Source organism: Crassostrea angulata, chromosome 8 (genome assembly GCF_025612915.1).
Source record: "Crassostrea angulata isolate pt1a10 chromosome 8, ASM2561291v2, whole genome shotgun sequence".
Lineage (NCBI taxonomy): Eukaryota > Metazoa > Mollusca > Bivalvia > Ostreida > Ostreidae > Magallana > Magallana angulata.
The window spans coordinates 47,076,346-47,096,287 of NC_069118.1; the positions used below are offsets into that span (position 1 = coordinate 47,076,346).

The 19,942-nt window shown below is 32.4% G+C and overlaps 3 protein-coding genes across 3 annotated transcripts in view; 1 reads left to right on the plus strand and 2 right to left on the minus strand.

Annotated features, from left to right (window-relative positions):
* Positions 1-19,281, plus strand: part of LOC128159614 (uncharacterized) — a 57,433-nt gene extending 38,152 nt beyond the window's left edge. The window contains exons 9-12 of the mRNA XM_052822759.1: positions 1,129-1,251; positions 1,783-1,854; positions 3,890-3,990; positions 16,266-19,281. Of these exons, the coding sequence (XP_052678719.1) occupies positions 1,129-1,251; positions 1,783-1,854; positions 3,890-3,990; positions 16,266-17,246 (1,277 nt within the window). The 3' untranslated portion in view covers positions 17,247-19,281. The remainder of the gene's footprint in view (positions 1-1,128; positions 1,252-1,782; positions 1,855-3,889; positions 3,991-16,265) is intronic.
* Positions 5,303-8,232, minus strand: LOC128159615 (uncharacterized). The gene is made up of 2 exons (XM_052822761.1): positions 7,006-8,232; positions 5,303-6,802 (listed from the first exon to the last, which is right to left on the minus strand). The coding sequence occupies exons 1-2, from the start codon at positions 8,230-8,232 to the stop codon at positions 6,050-6,052; spliced, it is 1,980 nt and encodes a 659-aa protein (XP_052678721.1). The 3' UTR covers positions 5,303-6,049.
* On the minus strand, positions 8,242-14,921 carry LOC128159616 (uncharacterized). The gene is made up of 7 exons (XM_052822762.1): positions 14,735-14,921; positions 14,202-14,279; positions 13,735-13,797; positions 13,304-13,399; positions 12,987-13,046; positions 9,305-9,406; positions 8,242-8,900 (listed from the first exon to the last, which is right to left on the minus strand). The coding sequence occupies exons 1-7, from the start codon at positions 14,814-14,816 to the stop codon at positions 8,245-8,247; spliced, it is 1,137 nt and encodes a 378-aa protein (XP_052678722.1). The 5' UTR covers positions 14,817-14,921; the 3' UTR covers positions 8,242-8,244.
* Positions 19,282-19,942: the final 661 nt, after the last annotated feature.

A 19,942-nucleotide genomic window follows, 5' to 3' on the forward strand; every position in this document is an offset into this window, starting at 1 on the left:
GCATCTGGTAATATGTCTCAATATAACTGACACCATATTAACTATCAATCCAACTGAACATTAAAGGGATTGAAAATTTCGATCAGGCCTTTAGGTCCTCAAAATTTAATTAAGACCTAAGCTGTTGTGGAAGTATATACTTGTTTTATTAATTAAATTTTTTATTTTATCTTTGTCTATTTTGCTGTAAAATAAAAAAGCTAATATAGCTTTTGTAGAAAAGACCTTGAGACAGATATGGAGATTTATTTATTTGGATTCAGCCAGTTTTTCATGTCCCCTTACACCCAACAACGCCTACATTTTATGAAGAGATCTAGATATGCGAAAGGTGTTTAGTAGAAATATATATAAAAGACCTTTATTTTCCTTGTCTGACATTTAAACAAATACCCCACGATCAGCAAAATTCTTCATTGTAAAATAAAGAAAAAAATATAAAATAACAATAGAAAATCAAAGTACTTGGAGTACTGTAAATTTAAACTTTAACATTGCTGTTTAACTTGACGTTTTTTGGTGATAATTTTTGTACTTAAAATGTTGACCTGGAATGAGTTAAAAAAAGAGAAAATGACTATAAAATGACTTAGTATCATGTTTTGTTTTTTAGACATGAAGATGATGTAAAATACCATTTATTTTTAAAAAGACAACAAAAATCAATGTTCATAGATAATTATAGAAGAGACTCTTTTTATATAATTAGTCTTATAGACATGCATGTGTCAATAAATATGGTTTGGAAAAAAGACATCCAACAATAATTAAACCTTACCTAATGTTATGTCTCTTGCAAACTAACTTTGCGGAAAATTTATAGGATCGTTACCATGTCCTATGTAATCTTTTGGGTCTGTAAACAGTATGTAAATATTTCTATTACTCTTGCAATAAAGAGAAAAAGGATGAAAACAACAGAAAATACATTGGATTCCCAGGATGCCCGATTGTATCACAAAAGAAGAGAACATGTTTTTCCCCCTCTTGAACTTTTGGTAGACCCTAGAAAGGACTACAATTCAACTCACCTTTTGCTTGGTGTAGATTGGACTGTTGTATCTAGTTTTAATTAAAAGATTTGTGAATTAAGGTGTTAATGACAGGTTTACATATGATCATTTTCAGACTGTGTGGCTACTGTCAGCCGCCAGCCAGAGCCGGTGGTGTCCAAGTTGGTCACCCTCGTCAGTATTCCTGTTCTCCTGGTGGTGGTTGGCACCATCACTGGTTTCTTTTTCTTCAGAAGAGGTACCTTGTCATTTCTCTGTTGTCTCTAAATTGCCATATTCAAACTGTCTCTATAGCTGATGCAATTAGTTCTTTTTAATCATACAACAATGCTTTGCTGTTGGAAGGAATGATTTTTTAAAAGCAGGAACAAGGAAATGTTACAAGGTATATTAACAGACACTTTACATGTATGTATGATGACGTTTAGGAAGTGAAGTTTCCATCAGAGTTGACAGGAAAAAAGGCGCCAAATTAATCTCGTTACTGTTCCTGGATCATATTTGTAGCACCATGGTCTTTTAATGTATTTTTTTTTTCTGAATAAGCTTACAATGTTATTTTATCCTAAGTGTTTTGAGTGATTTTTATCTACAAATAAATTTATTAATCTGGTTCTTCAGATTTCGATTTGTTATTTAAAAATGTAAAAATTTTAAAGATGAATTGAAGAATATTAATTTTTTTTTAAAATTATGACAAAAATGCAACATAACATTTAATAAAACACTGATAATGATTGGCTTTTTGTTGTGATCTTTAATATGACAGATAGTGTTGACTGTAAACTACGAAGACACTACAGCCCAGCAGATAGCAGCGAAACAACCCCAAACAACGCAGGTATGGTTCATCAGCTTAAAGAAAACATCCAATCCGATTGTTTAAATATATGAGAGTTTAAGTATCAATTGTTTAATGGATTATGAGATTACCAACAAACTTAGCAATGCAGGTTATAATCTTGATCATTAGAAATACATTCCTAAAGCATTGTAAGTAATAACTAGAGCAAAGCTCGTTGCAAAGCAACGAGTGGGTCTTCCGCTAATGTCGGAAGTAAAGCTGGAAGTTCCTGTAAGAAGCAGAGCTCTTAAACCAATAACAAGAGTAATTTAAATAACAAGATGAAAAAAAATCGAATTATTCCTGGTACGACTTAACAAAATCCGAATAATTTTAAGTACGAATTAACAAAAACCCTTCTGGTTTCAAGAACGACTTGACAAAAAAAAATCCGAATGTGTTCAAGCACGACTTAACAATTATTTTTGGTACGAATTAATTTTACTTTGAACATTACGCTATTTTTTAAACCAAGGACGCGGAATCAAAATTTCCGGAAAAATCAATTTTTAAACCCCGATATCTCTGTAATGCATCGTTGGATTTTCAAACGGATTTCAGATTTGAATTCACCATGGCAATTTCTATAAGACTGTAGTATTGTCTTTTTTTGTTCAAAAAAATGAAAATTTCCAAAAATTTGAACTGCTTCCGGTTTTGAGCAAAATTAATGAACAAAATTTTAAACCCCCCAGTACATTATAGAATTGATACATCTATCATCAGTAAAAATTTCAAAGCGGTATCTTAAAAGTTTACGGAGATTTCTTCCGGACAAAATCACTTTTTTCAAATTTAAAAATGGCCGCCAAATTTGAACGGAAATGACGTAAATGCTGAAACTTTAACATCGTTGAGGCACGGTATCTTCACAAAAGCTCTGAAAATTTCATTGAAATCAAATGAAAACTTTTTGAGATATAAAGCCGAGAAGGAGTCAGAAAAAAAATAAAAAAATAAAATAATAATAAAAAGAAACCGAAGAAAAACAAGAGGGTCTTCCGTTGGAAACGGAAGACCCTAAAAATAGTTAAATTGAATTTGACCAAAATCGTGACCATGCCCCTTTAAAACCATCAGCATACCAAAAACAATGGAAAATGATACAGTTCATCAGTTCAAACCAGACATTGTAACGTACGATTCTTAGAATACATTTACAGTTGTTTACTAATTGAAATCATATAGATATTTTGATAAGATAAGATTTTTGATAATTACTAGGTGAATTGTTAATCATTAGACTGAATTCAATGAATGGTGCAAAATATCGTTAAGTATACATGTATATAAATTCGTTATACTTAGTAGCTATTTGTTTAGCAGCGTGTTGGATATACTATTATTACTTACCATCCTCTAACCATTTCTAGAAAGCGTCATGTGGTTAAAACATGTTGATATGTGTATGAATGATACATGTATATATAGACCTTGTGCTGTAATTCTGTAACATAAGAGTATATGCTACGTGGGTTTTCAGGAAGAATTTTCAGCATTTACTTATAATTTTATTATATCATCAGATGAAGCCTCAGCAACCATTACACAAAGACGATTCAATTACTCTTTCTATGTAGTCGTGATCTTTTAACATATGTTGAAAATTGTCATCTTTACTCTCCAACATCAAAGAAGAGTTCTGTCATTGCAGCATTTGCAAAGCTGTGCATGTGCATTTTATGCCATTGTAGCCAAAGGCTCGTTAGGGAGTGTTTAGAAGCAATAATTATTCAACCGCTTACTCCCTTTTAACCTGTAGTCTGCAACCATACAGCATATGCCTTCTAGATAAACTAAACCAATTACAAAACTTGACCTAGATCAAATATATGTCATGGGACCAGACACTGACACAATTTCGTATGGTTTTAATGTCTTACCAGAAGATATATCTTGAACCGCAGATCAAAAGTACATTGTTGTTTCAACGAACACTCAAGATTTTTCCTCTTTATTTTGATGCTTAATTGTGCCAGTTTTTCTTGTGTTGGGTAATTCCTTACTTTGATTGTTTATTCGTCCTTTTTAGACTGTACCATAGTATTACCTGTGTTTTGCGATGACAGTCTACAGCTCAGAAACGCTGTCCTTTGTTTGAAAAATCTAATACACGCCATCAGAGGATGCAAGGTAAAATAGAAATTAAAATCAAATAAATCACCATGCTAATCTGATATACTTCAAAACAACATAGATAAAAATATATGTGATGATGTAGGCCAACATATGGCCTGCAAATGCAACATCTAGTATGTGTGCTATTTATTTTAAATTGGAGTACCTAAATTTAAACGAACCAGTCATTCTATAGCTTGAATCTTCCACCATCAGAAATTTTATGATTAAAGTCTTGTACTTAAGTTGCACTTTTTAAAATGCTAGATTTATAATTATCCCATTTTTGTGTACTTTATCTTTTCCACAAAATTTGTTATTGTCATTTTTTTTTCATTTTTTTTTTATCTCTAAATTAATTACACTGCATGTAGAAAATCACCCCTTTCCTTTGTACTTTTGAATTTCCATTTGAAAACATGTACAATTTAGTTGGGATAAATTCGATTAAATATTAAAGAATGGATTGAGATTATATAAATTTCTTTTTATCTGAAAAATTGTAGATGCTGTGCATATTAAGCCTCAACAAAGAATTCATATCTCATATGTGATAAAGCAGATTGAATTCTTGATGTTGATCTAATCTAAGCAAGATTTACCACTCTTTGCATAATCATTTTTTTCAAGAGATATGTATGTGTATGTTTGCGTACTAGAATGTCTTGTTACTTTTAAAACAAACCCTGAAATGAAATACCGGTTGTAGAAAATAAGCTTTGCCTATAAAAAGTTGTTTTAAGTGAGCGTCTCAGAGAAAGTCATGCAAAACAGTCCACAAGCATGGTTGATGTATCGATATCAATTTTGGTGTGCAACATAGTATTAATATGGCATATAATTTACCACATATGTTTTTGTCATGGTTGGCATAGTTCATGAGTAAAAGGCATGTTACTAAAAATAGAACAAGGGGTCAAAAATGGGAACAAAAACCATGAAATCTACACATATTTCAGGACCTCTCAACTTAGAGTGATAATACATGCATAGAAACTAGTTATAGGGGGTAAAAGCATGTTGTCTAGCATTTCATCTGGGGTGGTACATTTATATAGAACTTATCTAGTTTAAGTACAAAAAGGTCATAAACTTTTCAAATTGCTACGTTTAATGAAATGTTCAAATTTTATCAACTTACAAAGCATTATTTTGGGGTCTGTAAACGCTTCAATTTCTTTTATTGCAATTACACCTATAAGTACAGACCATGAATAGTACAATATAAAAAATCTGACTTTGGACTCTATAATATAGGTCAGATATGAGGTCACCAATAAGACTGGTTTTTTCATTTTTACAAAAAATCGTTAAAATGGCTAACATTCAATTCATTTAAATCTATACCAGGAATGTTCTGAAATATCACAGCATTATTTTGACAATTTATACAGCAAAAAATAATAAAAATTAACTTTGAATATTTCAAAACAGGAAATACAAGTTGTCATTAATAACGCCATCATATAAGTACATAACGTATATTACTGTTATTCATAAAAACTTCAAATTGTTGTTTTTCCTCATTTTGGACTTTTATCACTTTCTTTTAAGAAGGTAAAAAAAATTCTGATGCTTTATAGTTTTAACAGAGAATACTAAATTAAATGTTATTACTCTAAGATAAGTTTTGCAAATATTAATTTCAATATTTTCAAATACTATAATAAAATTGGTTACTAAAATGAAAAAAACTTGTTTCCAAGGAAATACAATCATCTGCGTTTGTTTAATTTCCTGAGAAAACCTTATATATATATTACTGACAGTGCACTGAACCTTCAGAGAGTTAACTTTTGGTGGTGTCTAATTAGAACTGACAATAATCATTACATAAAAAGAAATGAATCATTGCACTAATGTAACCTGTAAGTTGCCATGCTCACACAATCATAAAAGATAAATACCAAATGTAATAAGAAATACATTCATGCTAAAATACACATACTGAGACAGTGTATTTTTTTTAAACCTGGAATTTTTCACCTTTACAGATATCTCAAAGTATAAAACATTGATAATTTCCATGTAAATGCATGTTATACAGGTTGCCACAGAGATATCCAAAGGTAAATTAAGTATTTGCTGCATAAAACACATTTTCATACATGTCAGATACAGTCTGCTGACGTTCTTCTGCCTTAAGATTCATGACAATTTCTTGAAGATGTTCATCTGTTTCTGGAACTTCCACTAAAAGAATCTGTCTGTCCCTATAATTTTTCTTCTTGTTGTTAATATATGATGCAAACAAGTTTCTCAGTTGATTTGCTGTTAGCCACTCAAATGGTCTAAAAAGGCGTTGTCCATTTTCATCACAAGCTTTTTGAAGTTCTCCACTTAAAGCTGCATAATTCGGCCGTTTTCCTGTCTTTTCACAGCTTTCAAAAATCTTCTTTACATACTCCTTCACATTTAAGGAGAACCTGTTGCATTTAGCAACAGATTTTAATGCCCATCCTCCTGAACTTTGGGAAAAGATACCTGTATCACGACTCTGAGACAACACTGTCTCACAAATGTGAGCATATTTCTCTCGGATGGCAGAACACTTTTCAACCCATATTTTGATGCCACAATCAATTCCGGTTTCTTCAGCTTTCCTGTAAAGGTGATTGCCTAATGCTAGATGTTTCTCAAGGTTAGCAGACCTCACATACTGTTTCTGGCAATAGGGATCTGGACATGCATACAAATCATTATTCAGGTGCCCCTGGTCCTGATCCTGGTTCTGTTCCTCCTCCATTTCATTTTGAATGTTTGGGTTCCTCATTCTAACACAGACTTGTCCAACATCAACTGCATGAGATGGAAATTCTTCTAACACCTATAAAGCAATAAAATCCAAATTACATTTGTAATTTTTAGACTATATAGCACATACATTTGTAATTATACTACAGAGACTATATAGTAAATTGCATTTGTAATTTATATAACGGAGACAAAATAGCTAGTATGTCTTCTTTATGATATTGAATCGAACATTATATAAGTATATGATTATTAATTTTCATAACTAACATTTACCTCAAAACCATTCATTTCTCCAACATTAAGATGCTGATCCTTCAAAGTATTGGTCTCAATAAGGCGTCCACAACCAATCTGATATGCCCTTTTTGCAATAACTGAATCCACATCAAATCTGAAATTGTTCAGAAGGCTAATCTGAGGAATTTTGGATTTTATCTTTGGTTCCTCTGCATTGTCAATGGAGATAACACAGGTCTTTGTTCCTTTCAATCCATTATTACTTTCCAAGGCTCTCTTCAAGTCTGAGGCAGAAAGAATATCATTTCCCTCATTCAGAAATCTAGCCACATGCATTCGACAGGAACCAGTTTTGCTGTCACAAAGATCTTTTCCAGACTGTGCTTCACTGAAGTTGAACTCCTTGATGGTAATAGGAAAATGACTGTGATTCTGACTGATAAAGGAGATTAGTGGTGTACAGTGATAGCAACCAGCATTGTCTGTCTTCATGTAGATCTCTTTCAGGTTTGGAAACTGCACTGATAGAGTCAAAAGAAGGTGTCTAATAATATGAGCAACGGAAAACCAACCTTGAGTACCATTCTCAAGGATATGGATATAGGTGTTCAAGTCAAGATGGTCTGACAAGGTGCTAGCTGTTGGTTCAGGGTCACTCTTCTTGGTAATTAAACATGAAATATGCCAGCTAATGCCCTTTTTTCCAAAGAAGTCTGACTGTGTTTCCCTGTACTGGAGGGGTAGAAACTTCATGGCCCAATCCATTATAAGAAGTCCCTGGTTTGATTCAAGGTGTTGTAGGATGTCTGATCTTGCAAAGTTTTGGTGCACAGTTCTAAGAAGATGAGCCTTCCAGTCCTTGATGGCTTTTGTTGCCATGGTAATTTCATGCTGCAATTCCTCCATCAAATCCTCAGATGGTATTCTGACTGTTTTAGTGGCTTCAGTGATGCCCTCTGTAAGTTTGTGTGTCAAAACACAATTTGAGCAAATGTCTGAATGGTCATGATCACAGTTACTAGAAAAGCATGTGTCTGTTGGATCACTCAGGGCAAACATTGTACAATGATCACTGCATGAGGAACTTCTGCTGAAATGGCTTTTCACATCAAATTTCAAGTGCTGATTACAGATGTTGATCATATCAATCAGAGTGTCTTTTTTCTCCATATCCAATCCATATTCCCCAAGTCTTGTTACAACCTTCTGTAATGACTCCATGGCAATCATTCCAAGTGCTGTAGTATTGTCAAGTCCATGCATTGCTTTCCTTTTTTATGCTCGACAGGCTTTCAGGATTCTGTACAAAGATGCACGGCTAAAAGTTTGGAACTCTGTTTCCTTGCAATACTCTAGGTAGTTTGCAATGATTCTAGCACTCACAGCATTTCTGATAACTTTTGGAATTTGTATTTTTTCTCCACTTGACAAATGAAGTTGCATGGTACCAAAACCAAGAACCTGGGAAATAGAGGGCATAGATACATATTCCAGAAAGTGGAGCAATTTTGGTCTGGTCAGACGTATTCTGTATATCTTTGGTGGATTTAGTATCTGTCCTGGTCCCATCACTGAAGCATGTTTTCTGGCGGCATCAATTTTGGATTGTGTCAGTGATGGTACAAGTTGAAGAAGGTTTTCCTTTGTAAAGTTGTTCGCAAATAATGACAAGATCTGCAGCTGGGTTTTTTTGTCTGCTGTGACATGATATGCCTCTATCAACTGTTGTGTAGCTTTGTCTGTTGCATCACTTTCATTTGTAAAGGATGGACTGAGTTTTGAGAGAATGGTGTCCTCTTGTCCTGGGGCTATGATGGACAGGACTATCATAACAGCTTCTTTGGCCTTGCTGATGTAGTAATACTTTGCAGACTTTGCTAATTCAGACCAAGGTCTTGTAAGTTGAGACTTCAGAGGTTGAAACTTGTTATCTATAAACAAAGTTGTTATTTTTATGATATAATTTTACAAATGATATGACGTACCAGAAAGGACCAGCAAATGTTTAGAAATTCACAAATTTGTTAAATGAAGTAATGTACTCTGCAAAATACGTTACTTTTTAAGCTTTCTCTCACTAAAATATTATCAATCTTCAAAACTAAGAATAAGCAAAGAGCCCTAATGCCACATCACTCACTGTGTAACAGGTCTTAGTGCGTGCTTGCATCCCCTACTATATTTCTTATATATATACATGTATTACTAGTTAAAATCAAGCATATCCCGAATGCTGTTAAACAAATAAGACGTTTTGATTCATCAGCATATTTGAAAGCAAATGTCTAACAAGTTTCTTGAAAATTACTGCATAAATTGATTTCAGTTAAATTACCTGAAAGTCTCAGTAATGCTTCATTTAGTTTTTCTTTTGGTGTTTTGTTCTGCTCATACCAGTCTTGGGATGATGGTAAGGAAGGGTAACAAGAACTTGTGGCTGGAAAGCAATACAGTGTGCTTCATTACTAGAAATCTACCGGTAACTAGAAAATGTGAATTCATGTATAAATGTTATGTGTTTGATCTTCTCAGGTAGTATGATTTGCATAGTCAATGTCTATTATTTGTCTCAGTATATTGGTTTACCATGATCTATTTATTAATTGATCAAACTTTGATATATTTAGATACACTTATGAGTTATTAAATAAATATGCAGCTCTAATAATGGAAACAAGATATCTGCAAGTGACCAATGCTTACTAGTAATACCCTCGCTCTGATGTGAATATTATACAAAACAAGCATTCTGAGAGTATTGCATAAGCAATACACGTCCCCTACCGGTTTGTGGAAATTGTGAAAACAATGCACTGTTATGCAGAATATCGAACCCGAACATTAAAAAATTGAAATATAAAAAATTAATTTTCTCGAAAATATGTCAACCAGACGCTACAAAAGTGTAAACTTGATCTGTAGTTTGACATTTTGAAGCTGTTCAGCAAATTTCATATTATTCCTCAAACGCATAAAGAAAAAAAGTGTGGAAAACTGAAGTGGGACAGACAGACGGACAGATGGACTGACGGACGCAGAGGAAAGCTATAGTCCCCTCCGGTGAAAACCGGTAGGGGACTAATAAGCAAAGTCTACATTTAACAGGAAGTTGACGTACACATGGTACAAAAATAAATTCCACTATATGGCATGCCTATACAAAGTGTGTGTTAAAATTTCAAGCATCTGTGATGAATAGCTAGTTGCTGAGAAAACTGTGACAGAAATTGTTGACAGACACACAAGGGTAAAACAGTATACCCTTTTCTCCTTTGGAGTGGGATACCAATAATTCATTATAGATACAACAAACTGACATAGTCTCAAGATATACAATCCTCCTTATATGGTCTACTTGTGACTTAATGTGTCACACAATTGTGTTAATGGACAGACAGACAGTTGGATAGAATGATATTTCTCTTAAGAGTTCCAAGATATTTTACCGAGTCATAATTACTTTTGACATTGGTTCGCATAATGCACTGCATACATTTTTAAACTTTTTTTTATACACAATGCACAATAAAATTTACAGTACACATTTTACACCTAACAAGAATATCTGTCAAATTTATAGGAAATAAGATTATCAAAATAAACACCAAAAAATAAATCAGTTGAGGCTAATATAGCTTGTAAATATGCTTTACATGTAATTGATTTGTGGCTTACACAGGATGAATGACCATCTTTAAGTCCTCCTTAAAGATAGCTTAAAGGTGTTTAAAGGTAGCTTAAAGACGATCTTTAAGCCACCTTTAAGCTACCTTTAAGCTATAAGTATTGCTTAAAGGTGGCTTAGAGAAAGCGTAAAGATGGCTTAAAGGCAGCTTAAAGACTATCTTTAAGCCACCTTTAAGCCACCTTTAAGGACAACTTATAGGTCCTTAATGTCCAAACTTCTTTAAGCCACCTTTAAGCCACCTTTAAGCTACCTTTAAGCCACCTTTAAGCCATTAAAAAAATTTGAATTCAATATTGTGCTTAATTTCCAACAAAATGTATTAACTTTATGAAAGAAAAGGTATTAAAACGGTTTTTGTTCTAGAAAGAAAAATGAAAAAAAAAAAACAAAAAAAAAACCGGCCACGGCGAGAATTGAACCCGGGACCCTTAGCTTACTAGCATCACCACACATCCTCTGCGCCACCGCAACTTACATATTTATGAGCGTTTTTATATCCTATATATCAGTGGATATTGAATCACTGTATTGAATGTGTTTACTTGAAAAGATTTTGACAAACCATTCAGTTTGTAACAATCAATTATATCTAATTTATAAATTACATGCATGCATGTATTTAGAATGAAATACGGAACTTGGTCTTCAGTGAACGAAAATATATTATACCTAAATGGAAACCGTTAGGTTCACTATAGTAGGCTTTCTTAGTTAATAAATTTAAACCGAGTAGATATACGTTCATTTAACTTATAGCTATAAAAATGTAAGAAAGAAAATGAAATCATTTCTTTAATTAAATGCATTGATACTATTAGGGTATTTGTTCAATTTCCCGCAATTTCCCGGTTTTCATGATCGCGGCGCCGTTCCAATATGTTCAAATATTTACATGTAATTGTATGTACATGTACATGATTTTTAAACTATCAATTCTATAACAAACAAAATTACCAATTACCGGTGACGTATTTACTGCATGTGGCAATTTCAAATGACTTGTACATACAATTGTATGATGTGCCAGGCCGGGTATATTTGACATATTTACCCTTATACATATATTTAAATAATCAACCCCTATTTATGATCACCGGTACATTAATTAATTAGCCTCAAGATTTTACTCTTACATACATGTATCATTAATTTGTAGACGTAACATCTTTGAAACCCAGAGCTAGGAAATAATACTTTGAAAATGAATTACAAATGTAAATTAACTTTTATTCACTAGAGTTATCGTATACTCGTACATTCTAAGATTCAACGCCTTTAGAAACCCTGACGTGCACCTGGGCACACGACACACCTGTTGTGTATATCTTGTATATTCTGTGTTAGTTCCAGGGGTTTTCTTAAGTTGGACAAACAATAGACTTTAATTAGATATACACAAACATGCACCTGGGCACACGACACAACTGCTGTGTATATCTTGTATATTCTGTGTTAGTTCCAGGGGTTTTCTTAAGTTGGACAAACAATAGACTCTAATTAGATATACACAAACGAACAAAACTATGTCTAGACAAACAAAGCAGTAATATCCTGCCCGATATAACAAAGGCAGTTGAGAGTCTTTTCATCTTTAACATGTATCTAGCAGTTAGAAATAATGAAAATTGAAAAAACAAATACAAACCTTAAACCGATTAACAAATTAAATCATGCATTTTTGGTTCATTATCTTCATTTTGTTTAATAACCGGATGAACTGAGAGAGAGAGAGAGAGAGATTTTTCACCGATTAATTTATAATAGGAAACAAACATACTTTAATTAGTTTTATGCACATATTAAGATACAGAGACTGCGCTCATACCTACAATAATTTTGAACCCCCCAAAAAATTATAAAGAATTTTATAACGGCAATCTGTGTCCATCAGAGCGGTGCTGATGATAGCGATCTGTGTTTAATGGAGCGACGATTAAAACCGCCTGGAACACCCCCCCCCCCCCTTCCTTGGAAATTATATTATCACTCGGATGACCCCCTCCCATCTCTATAAAAGAGCTTTTGCATTTAATATATGTTTTTATTGTTCAGCTTGATCAATATTGACTTAAAGGCCACTTAAAGACAGTGTAAAGGCAGTGTAAAGAGAGCGTAAATGCCACTTAAAGATGCTTAAAGGTGGCTTAAAGGTAGCTTAAAGAAGTTTGGACATTAAGGACCTATAAGCACTTGCTTAAAGGTGACTTAAAGGCGGCTTAAAGGTTGTATAGCCTTTAAGCTCCTTTAAGTCACCTTTAAGCCACCTTTAAGGACTTGCTTAAAGATGGTTTTTCGCCCTGTGTTAATTTATCTGCACGCATACACTTACAGAGAATTTCAAACTCCATGGCTGTACCCACTGTGTCTGTGTCTTGTGAACTTGGTACACCTGTATTTAGGGAAGACACACATATCCATTTAAAACAAAGCAATATTGCTAAAGACCTTTAAATATATATACACTCTTTTATTATTTATCTGTTTCTGATAAGAATTGGGAAAGGTTATTGGTTTATCTTTACATATTAGTAACATATACCTGTTACAAGTTGCATCTAGATCGAGTTAAGAAACCACCAACAATGATGCTGATGTACCTGTTTCACAAGCAATACATGTTTCTGTTCAATTCAACTGTGAACTTACTGTGTACATCAATATCAAATGATGTTTCTTTGTTTTCAACTATAGCTGGTACATGTGGCACTTGTATGTCAATCAAATAGGACTGTAGATGTTCACCTATATAGATATAATGCAAATCTTTTCAGATTGATTTTATGCTAAACATAAAAATAGTTGTATATTTCTTAATTTTGTATAAAGATTTGGTTTAACTAACAGACAGATGAAATTACAGATAAATAAATAGATTGATTTATAATTTGTCCCTAAAAATGATCCTTTGTCCCATTAATGTGGGTGATGTAGCTTTAAAATTTAATATTAACTTGCATTTTTATGCGCACACATGAGAATATCCAAAATCAAGTCATTAACTGAGAAAGAATATCTGGTATAATTCATTAACATATGGAAAATGCACTAAATTTCATAAAAAAAAATGTGTCTGATACCATGACTTTTGGATTTTGTGCTGTTGTCTGTGTGAAGAATTCTACAAATCTGTCTACACCACTCTGAAAGTAAAATAATAAGGTCTTCTTAACAATTACTTTAAAAATGATACCCATATGAAAAGCTAAAATGTATCATTGACAACCCCAAGTTCCATATATATCTATAATTAACAAACCTGGTATTACACAATATATCACAACACATGCAGTTTTAAATTTTTCAAAATTTCTTAAGCTTCAAATCCATTGTTCATGCATGCATATCTACATGTTTATATGTATGTTCTTAACATTTGACATATGAAAATAATCCTTAAAATGTAATATGATGAAATCATTCGACATGTTACAATGCTTTCAATAATTAGAATATATTCCTTTACAATTTCTAATTGTATACATGCATGTTTGTCAGTTTATTACATTTATGTATATAACTGAATAATATATAGCAAAATTATTACCTAGTTCTTCTACATACTCTACATTGTATGATGGGGACACATTCTTCTTATGATCCATTGAGCACCTTTTGCAAATTGCTACAAGTAAATACTGCACATAAGATCAAAGTTCAATTAGTACACTGTGCATTGTAACACAGTTTGACACATGTTTTGAATATGACAAGTTATTTTCATTTAGTTTATTTTTCATATGATTTTGAACTTGAAGTACTTTTTAAAGCAAAACATATTGTAGTGATCTAAAGTACTAATACACAATAAGACCTCTCCCCCTCCCCCCCCCCACCCCCCGGAAAACAAAACTATCTCTCATTGGAACCCCCCCCCCTCTTTTGGAAAAAATTTCTGGATCCGCACGTGTACAGTTAAGGTCAATTGTTAAATTTTTAATCTTTACAGACCCTCATATCTATATTACATCTATATCTAGATATAGAGGTCCTCCTAGATATTACCTAATTTTCTCATAATATTTTATATTACATACTCTTTCAATGTCCTGAATTAAGGTGACTGTAAAAATAACTTACCTGATCCTACTGGTATAGTCTGTCTTGTTTTTAACCAGAGTTCTTTACACATTGTTGGACTGGCCCCTCTGTCAGCTTTCATATTACCCCGATGACCAGGATAAGAACAAGTTCTCTTTGATCTTTTCCACCGTGCTCCCAACTCTTCGCGGTGCTTCAGAAAGCACTGCCTTATCGATGATGAAATATCCACTTCGATACAATATTACTATGTACTCAGGACATATATGAGCATTAGACACACACCTGTCTAGAATTTGTGCACTTTGTAAACTGTATAAGTGATTCATAATATCCCTGTCACACTCATAAACAGAACAAACGTTTGCAAGATCACATTCCGATCCTCCGGATCCATTATAAAAGTTACACATAGCAGGACATTCAGCTGCTAAACCTAGTGCGTTTTCATCCATTTTCATGAACAAATAGGTCAAGCTAAATTAAAATAATCTCATGGTTCCTTCTGATGGAAAATGATAAGGTCATAATGATCAAATAACTAGTATTCACCCCATTGTCATAAATTATGTTTTCAATGTGACCTCCATTTGGTGTCTCTTCACTTTTTTAACCTCCTCTGCCTAGAGATTGTATCAAAGGGGAGGTAAATCTTACAAATCCTATTTCACAGCCAAAAATTAATTTACAGGTTTGGGGAGCAATAATATCAATATAACAAATATTTATGACAAGAAAAAATCAATTTTGAATTAATTTATTCTTTCAAAATCCATTTAATAACTTATTTTTTGAAATATAAATATTTTAATAATATGCTAGAATATGCTTATTTTGATGGAATGTATCAGTCAATATATTATTATTGCGTGTTATTCTTTGAGAGTCCAAAAGTGGATTTTTGAGAAATTTACACTTATGTCTTCATCTTAAAAAATCATGATAAATTTTGAAGATGCAGGCGTTTACAGGTATATTTATACCTCTATCAAAGTTGTTAATTTTTATACATCTAGCAAAATTGGCAAACTGCCAGTTTTCAAAATCTCTTTTTCATGGTTCTATGGGCAGTTTGTAATAATTTAAATTGGTATTATGAAAAATTGAGTTTTAAGTAACATATATATAAGTAAAACAATTGTGAGGAATTTTCTATTATATTCTTTTTTTAGTGTTCAAACTGCATTGTTTTCCATAATTTTTCTTGGGTTTTAATCCATATTTGGGCCATTATTCAAATTAGGTCACAGCTAAAAATAGAACGACACCAGCAAGCAATTGAATTCAAAATTTGGAGTTTTATGGGATAATCTTTCAGTTTTAAACACTTTTTAAAATATCTAAGATGTACGCTTGTGGACGATTTTGGTAATATTGCATGACTTTCTCCGAGACGCTCACTTAAGAAAGGAAGAAAAATCGTGTAAATACAGAAGAAAAATGTTTAAAGTAGAAATTCACCTGTTAATGTACCCTTTTAAGAAAACAAATTCAAGTTCTCTTCATGTTGGATTTTGAAGCATGATTAAACTTATTGAAATATTTTAACTCTAGACTTTTGTTGCTTCAGGCCCAGTTTGCAGAAGAAAACCTGATGGAAGGTTTCTCAAGTGATTATCTAAAATCTAACAGCTTCTATCAAGTGGCAATCATATCTAGCAAAAGCTTAATTCAAATCTATGCTGCCCTTGAGAAAAATCGATCTCAAGTTCCCAGGCATTTACATGTTCATAATAATGAAAATCTTTCAAGAGAAAGTCAGGCTTTCTTGAACTGTGTTTCGTCCTTGGATAATATCCACACCGCAGTAGCCTCAAATCAGCAACGAATTAGGAAGCCCATCCTTATTTCATTTTTCCCAGATATCGAGACAACTATTTTAAATCCAGACATTCAAGAACAGTTTGTGTTGTCTGATGTAGTTGATATGAATGGCAATGTCCAATGTATTATTAGAGATGCTGAAATCCGTAAATTGGTCAACTTTTTACATGATAACGACGAAACTCTACTTCATGAGGAATTTGCTTCCTCTAGGCCGGAAGCTCAGGACTTATGTGAAGCGCTCCGTAATTTGTATAAAATGGAAATGAGAAACATACCCAACAAAAGATTAGAGGAGTCCATTAAGACATTTATTGGGGAGGATGAAAGTGAAAGGCGCTTGGTTAACAATCGGGAGACGGTTATGAACTATCATATATCAGCTCATGGGGACAACAGGTGTATTGATGTTAATCCTGCAGTTTGGCCAATGTTGCAGCGTAACCCAAAAGAAACGGTGTTTGATCCATATGACATACAGTTCCACCATCACACATACATGGAGGGCGAATTCTCGCTTCCCAATTCCAGGATTCACCCTGACAGCGGATATGTTTCATTGGTTCAGTCCGATCAGGAGCGATGCTTTTTCACTGTAGGTAATGTAGCAGATTTTATCCCTCCCCTGGAGTCGGATACTGACAGTGTCGACAATCAATCTCTTTGCCAAAAAATGTTGGAGTTTAATCAACGAAATTTGACGAAGTGGAATGCAGTTACCAGTTAGGTTGTTATCAGTTCAGTCATTAAATGATGACATTTTGGTGGTTTTAGAGGTAAACTCGGGCATTATGTCAAATACTTGTTTTATAATTCAAGTTATGTCTTGAATTTTTTGAGCATTTTAGTTTTTAGTATTGTTATTTGTAATAGTTTTATACCTTTTATTGGATTTAGAACATGAAATAAGCTGAAAAAGAAGGATGTTTCATAAATATATCTGAGATAATTTGTATGTAAAAGGGCATTAATATACATTCAGATATATAGAAGTCACCAACTGATGTGTATCAAAAGTTTTTTGACAAGGTACTTTTAAATTTTATTTTGTTGTCACAGTATTTATAAATGTCTTTGTTTTTTATATTGTATGTCTTTGATGTTGTATTTCAATGAATTTGTTTGTAAAGGATAACTCTCCAAAGTTTTCTTACAATTGATACATACACTGTAGTATGGTAAGTTTTATATCACATGGTTTACATACATTCCATGCTCTTACTGGTTATTTTAATTTTTGTTAAAGAGTGAATTTTGTTGACATTAAAGAATATTTTTAATTTTGTTTAAATGGGCATTAATGATTTTGTTATTGGTTTGCATACATGTATTTTTATGCTTGCCATTAAAAGAAATGATACATGTAACTTGCATTTTATGGTTGTATTATATATGATTATTTTGTAGCTTGGCAGAGCTCAATTATTTATAAAAGTAGATTTTTCTGGTGCAATTATTTTTAATGATATATTTTGATTTTTTTTTGTTTCCCAATGCAATCATATATAACAATTATTTTCATTCCAAATGCGCATATTTGGGAATAATTTTGGCGCTTTTACTTAAAATGACGAATATTTTTTATGACGTGGTAAATTTGCGTATTTTTATATTATGTTATAATCCCATGCAGACTATCTTAAACATTGTTGAAACTTTTTGTTATAACTCTTTAAAACATTCTTTAAAAAGAGCAGAATTTTTATTCTAATGCTGCTCATCCTATCTTATTTTTACAAGAAATCCATAACTTTTACATTTTTGATATATATCTTGTGAAAACATTGAGAGTTTGTGTTTACAACATAAAAGGCTAAAGGCTTATTAAAACTTGAAAAGCTTTCTTACACAGACTAGTATATTATTACTTATTAGGTTAGTTACTGACTCACTATTTCCGTAGTGATTCAGTAACTAGCCTAATAAGTGTCTTGTTTTCCCGAGGACTATCAAGCGACGTATATATTCACAAATAGCGATGAAGCCATGTACAAGATGCCTAACATCTCGTCCAATTTAACTCATTTAAACTCTTCAAAATTTTCAATCTCACCTTTCAAATACTCTTTAAAAATCCTTGCTTCACACATGTTTACATACAATGTTTTGTTGCTATTCAATTTAAAATGTTTTCTCCCTTTCCTCTGCAGAGATTTGAGCAAATTTCGACGCTGCCATTTTGTTCTGCTCCAGACAAAACAATGTGACGTCAATATTCAAAGAGCAACTACTCTAATTTTAAAAAATTTCAAAGGGCAACTACTCCAAATACTTTGAGAACTTATGGCATGTGGTTTATGTTAAAAATACTATGAAATGTCGAAATGAGTAAGCGAAGCGTCGACCAATGACGGCCATATTGCCAAATATTATTTCTCAGAACAAATATAGAGATATATGAGGCAATCACGTGCTATGTTTAAACCAATGAAAATGTGACATTTCAGTCCAAGGGAAAACACATATCTATTCTGCGCATTTATGTTATTTCTTTTGTTTAATGATTTGAGAGAATAATTTTTAATTCTTTTTTCAAATTATAAAGATGCATGCAGGTGTATAATTTGTAATAAGTGATATTTAATCTTGGCGGTTCTAATTTAGATTTTTCAAATCACTCTTAAATTTTTTTTCTACATTAGTTCACATGATATGCTATTGAAAACATGGTACCTTTATATTTATTGAAGACATAACGAAACAAAGTAAAACAGTCTTATCATACATGTAGTTAGTTCCAAAAATTCTATGTTTAATTTAAAGAAGAGCGTAAAAATTTTTATTATATTTTGGTTTTGTTTTTTCCATACGAATGTAATATTTTTTCTATTAAAGAACCTGTTGTTTTTACTATCATTCATGTTTAAGAATGTTTCCAGTCGCGGTTTCATATTAAAAAAAGCTTCAAATTGTAGGATGTTTTTATGATGCAGATTAGAAAAGTGGAACTAAACTTATCAAAATGATAATTAATCCAACATTTTACTTTCGATATTTTACATTTTTTTTGTCCATTACTCTAAAATGTGATGAGTAATAGGGCATTATATTATCTTCAACATTTGCTTAATGAGTTATGCTGCTTGATGTTACTGAAAATCAAATGTTATTGACGAACGATATAGAAAAGAAAACGTTCATTGTACTTATTATATTCAATGCATTTTGCTAGTCTATTAAAAATGTATCAATTTAATGATTTTTTACTCCATCGAAACGTAATGCTTTAAATCAATTTTCCAATGTATTACAGGATTATTTGATTTACAGTTATCTTAAGTTAGCTGAAACGCTACTTTCATAAAATTTTTAATTGTTAAACAGAACAACTAAATGACAATAGATTCAGGGTTCATAATAAACATACAAGTCATATGCATTTGAAAACGGAACTTAGCATGAAGTAAAGCTTGTAGTCCATTG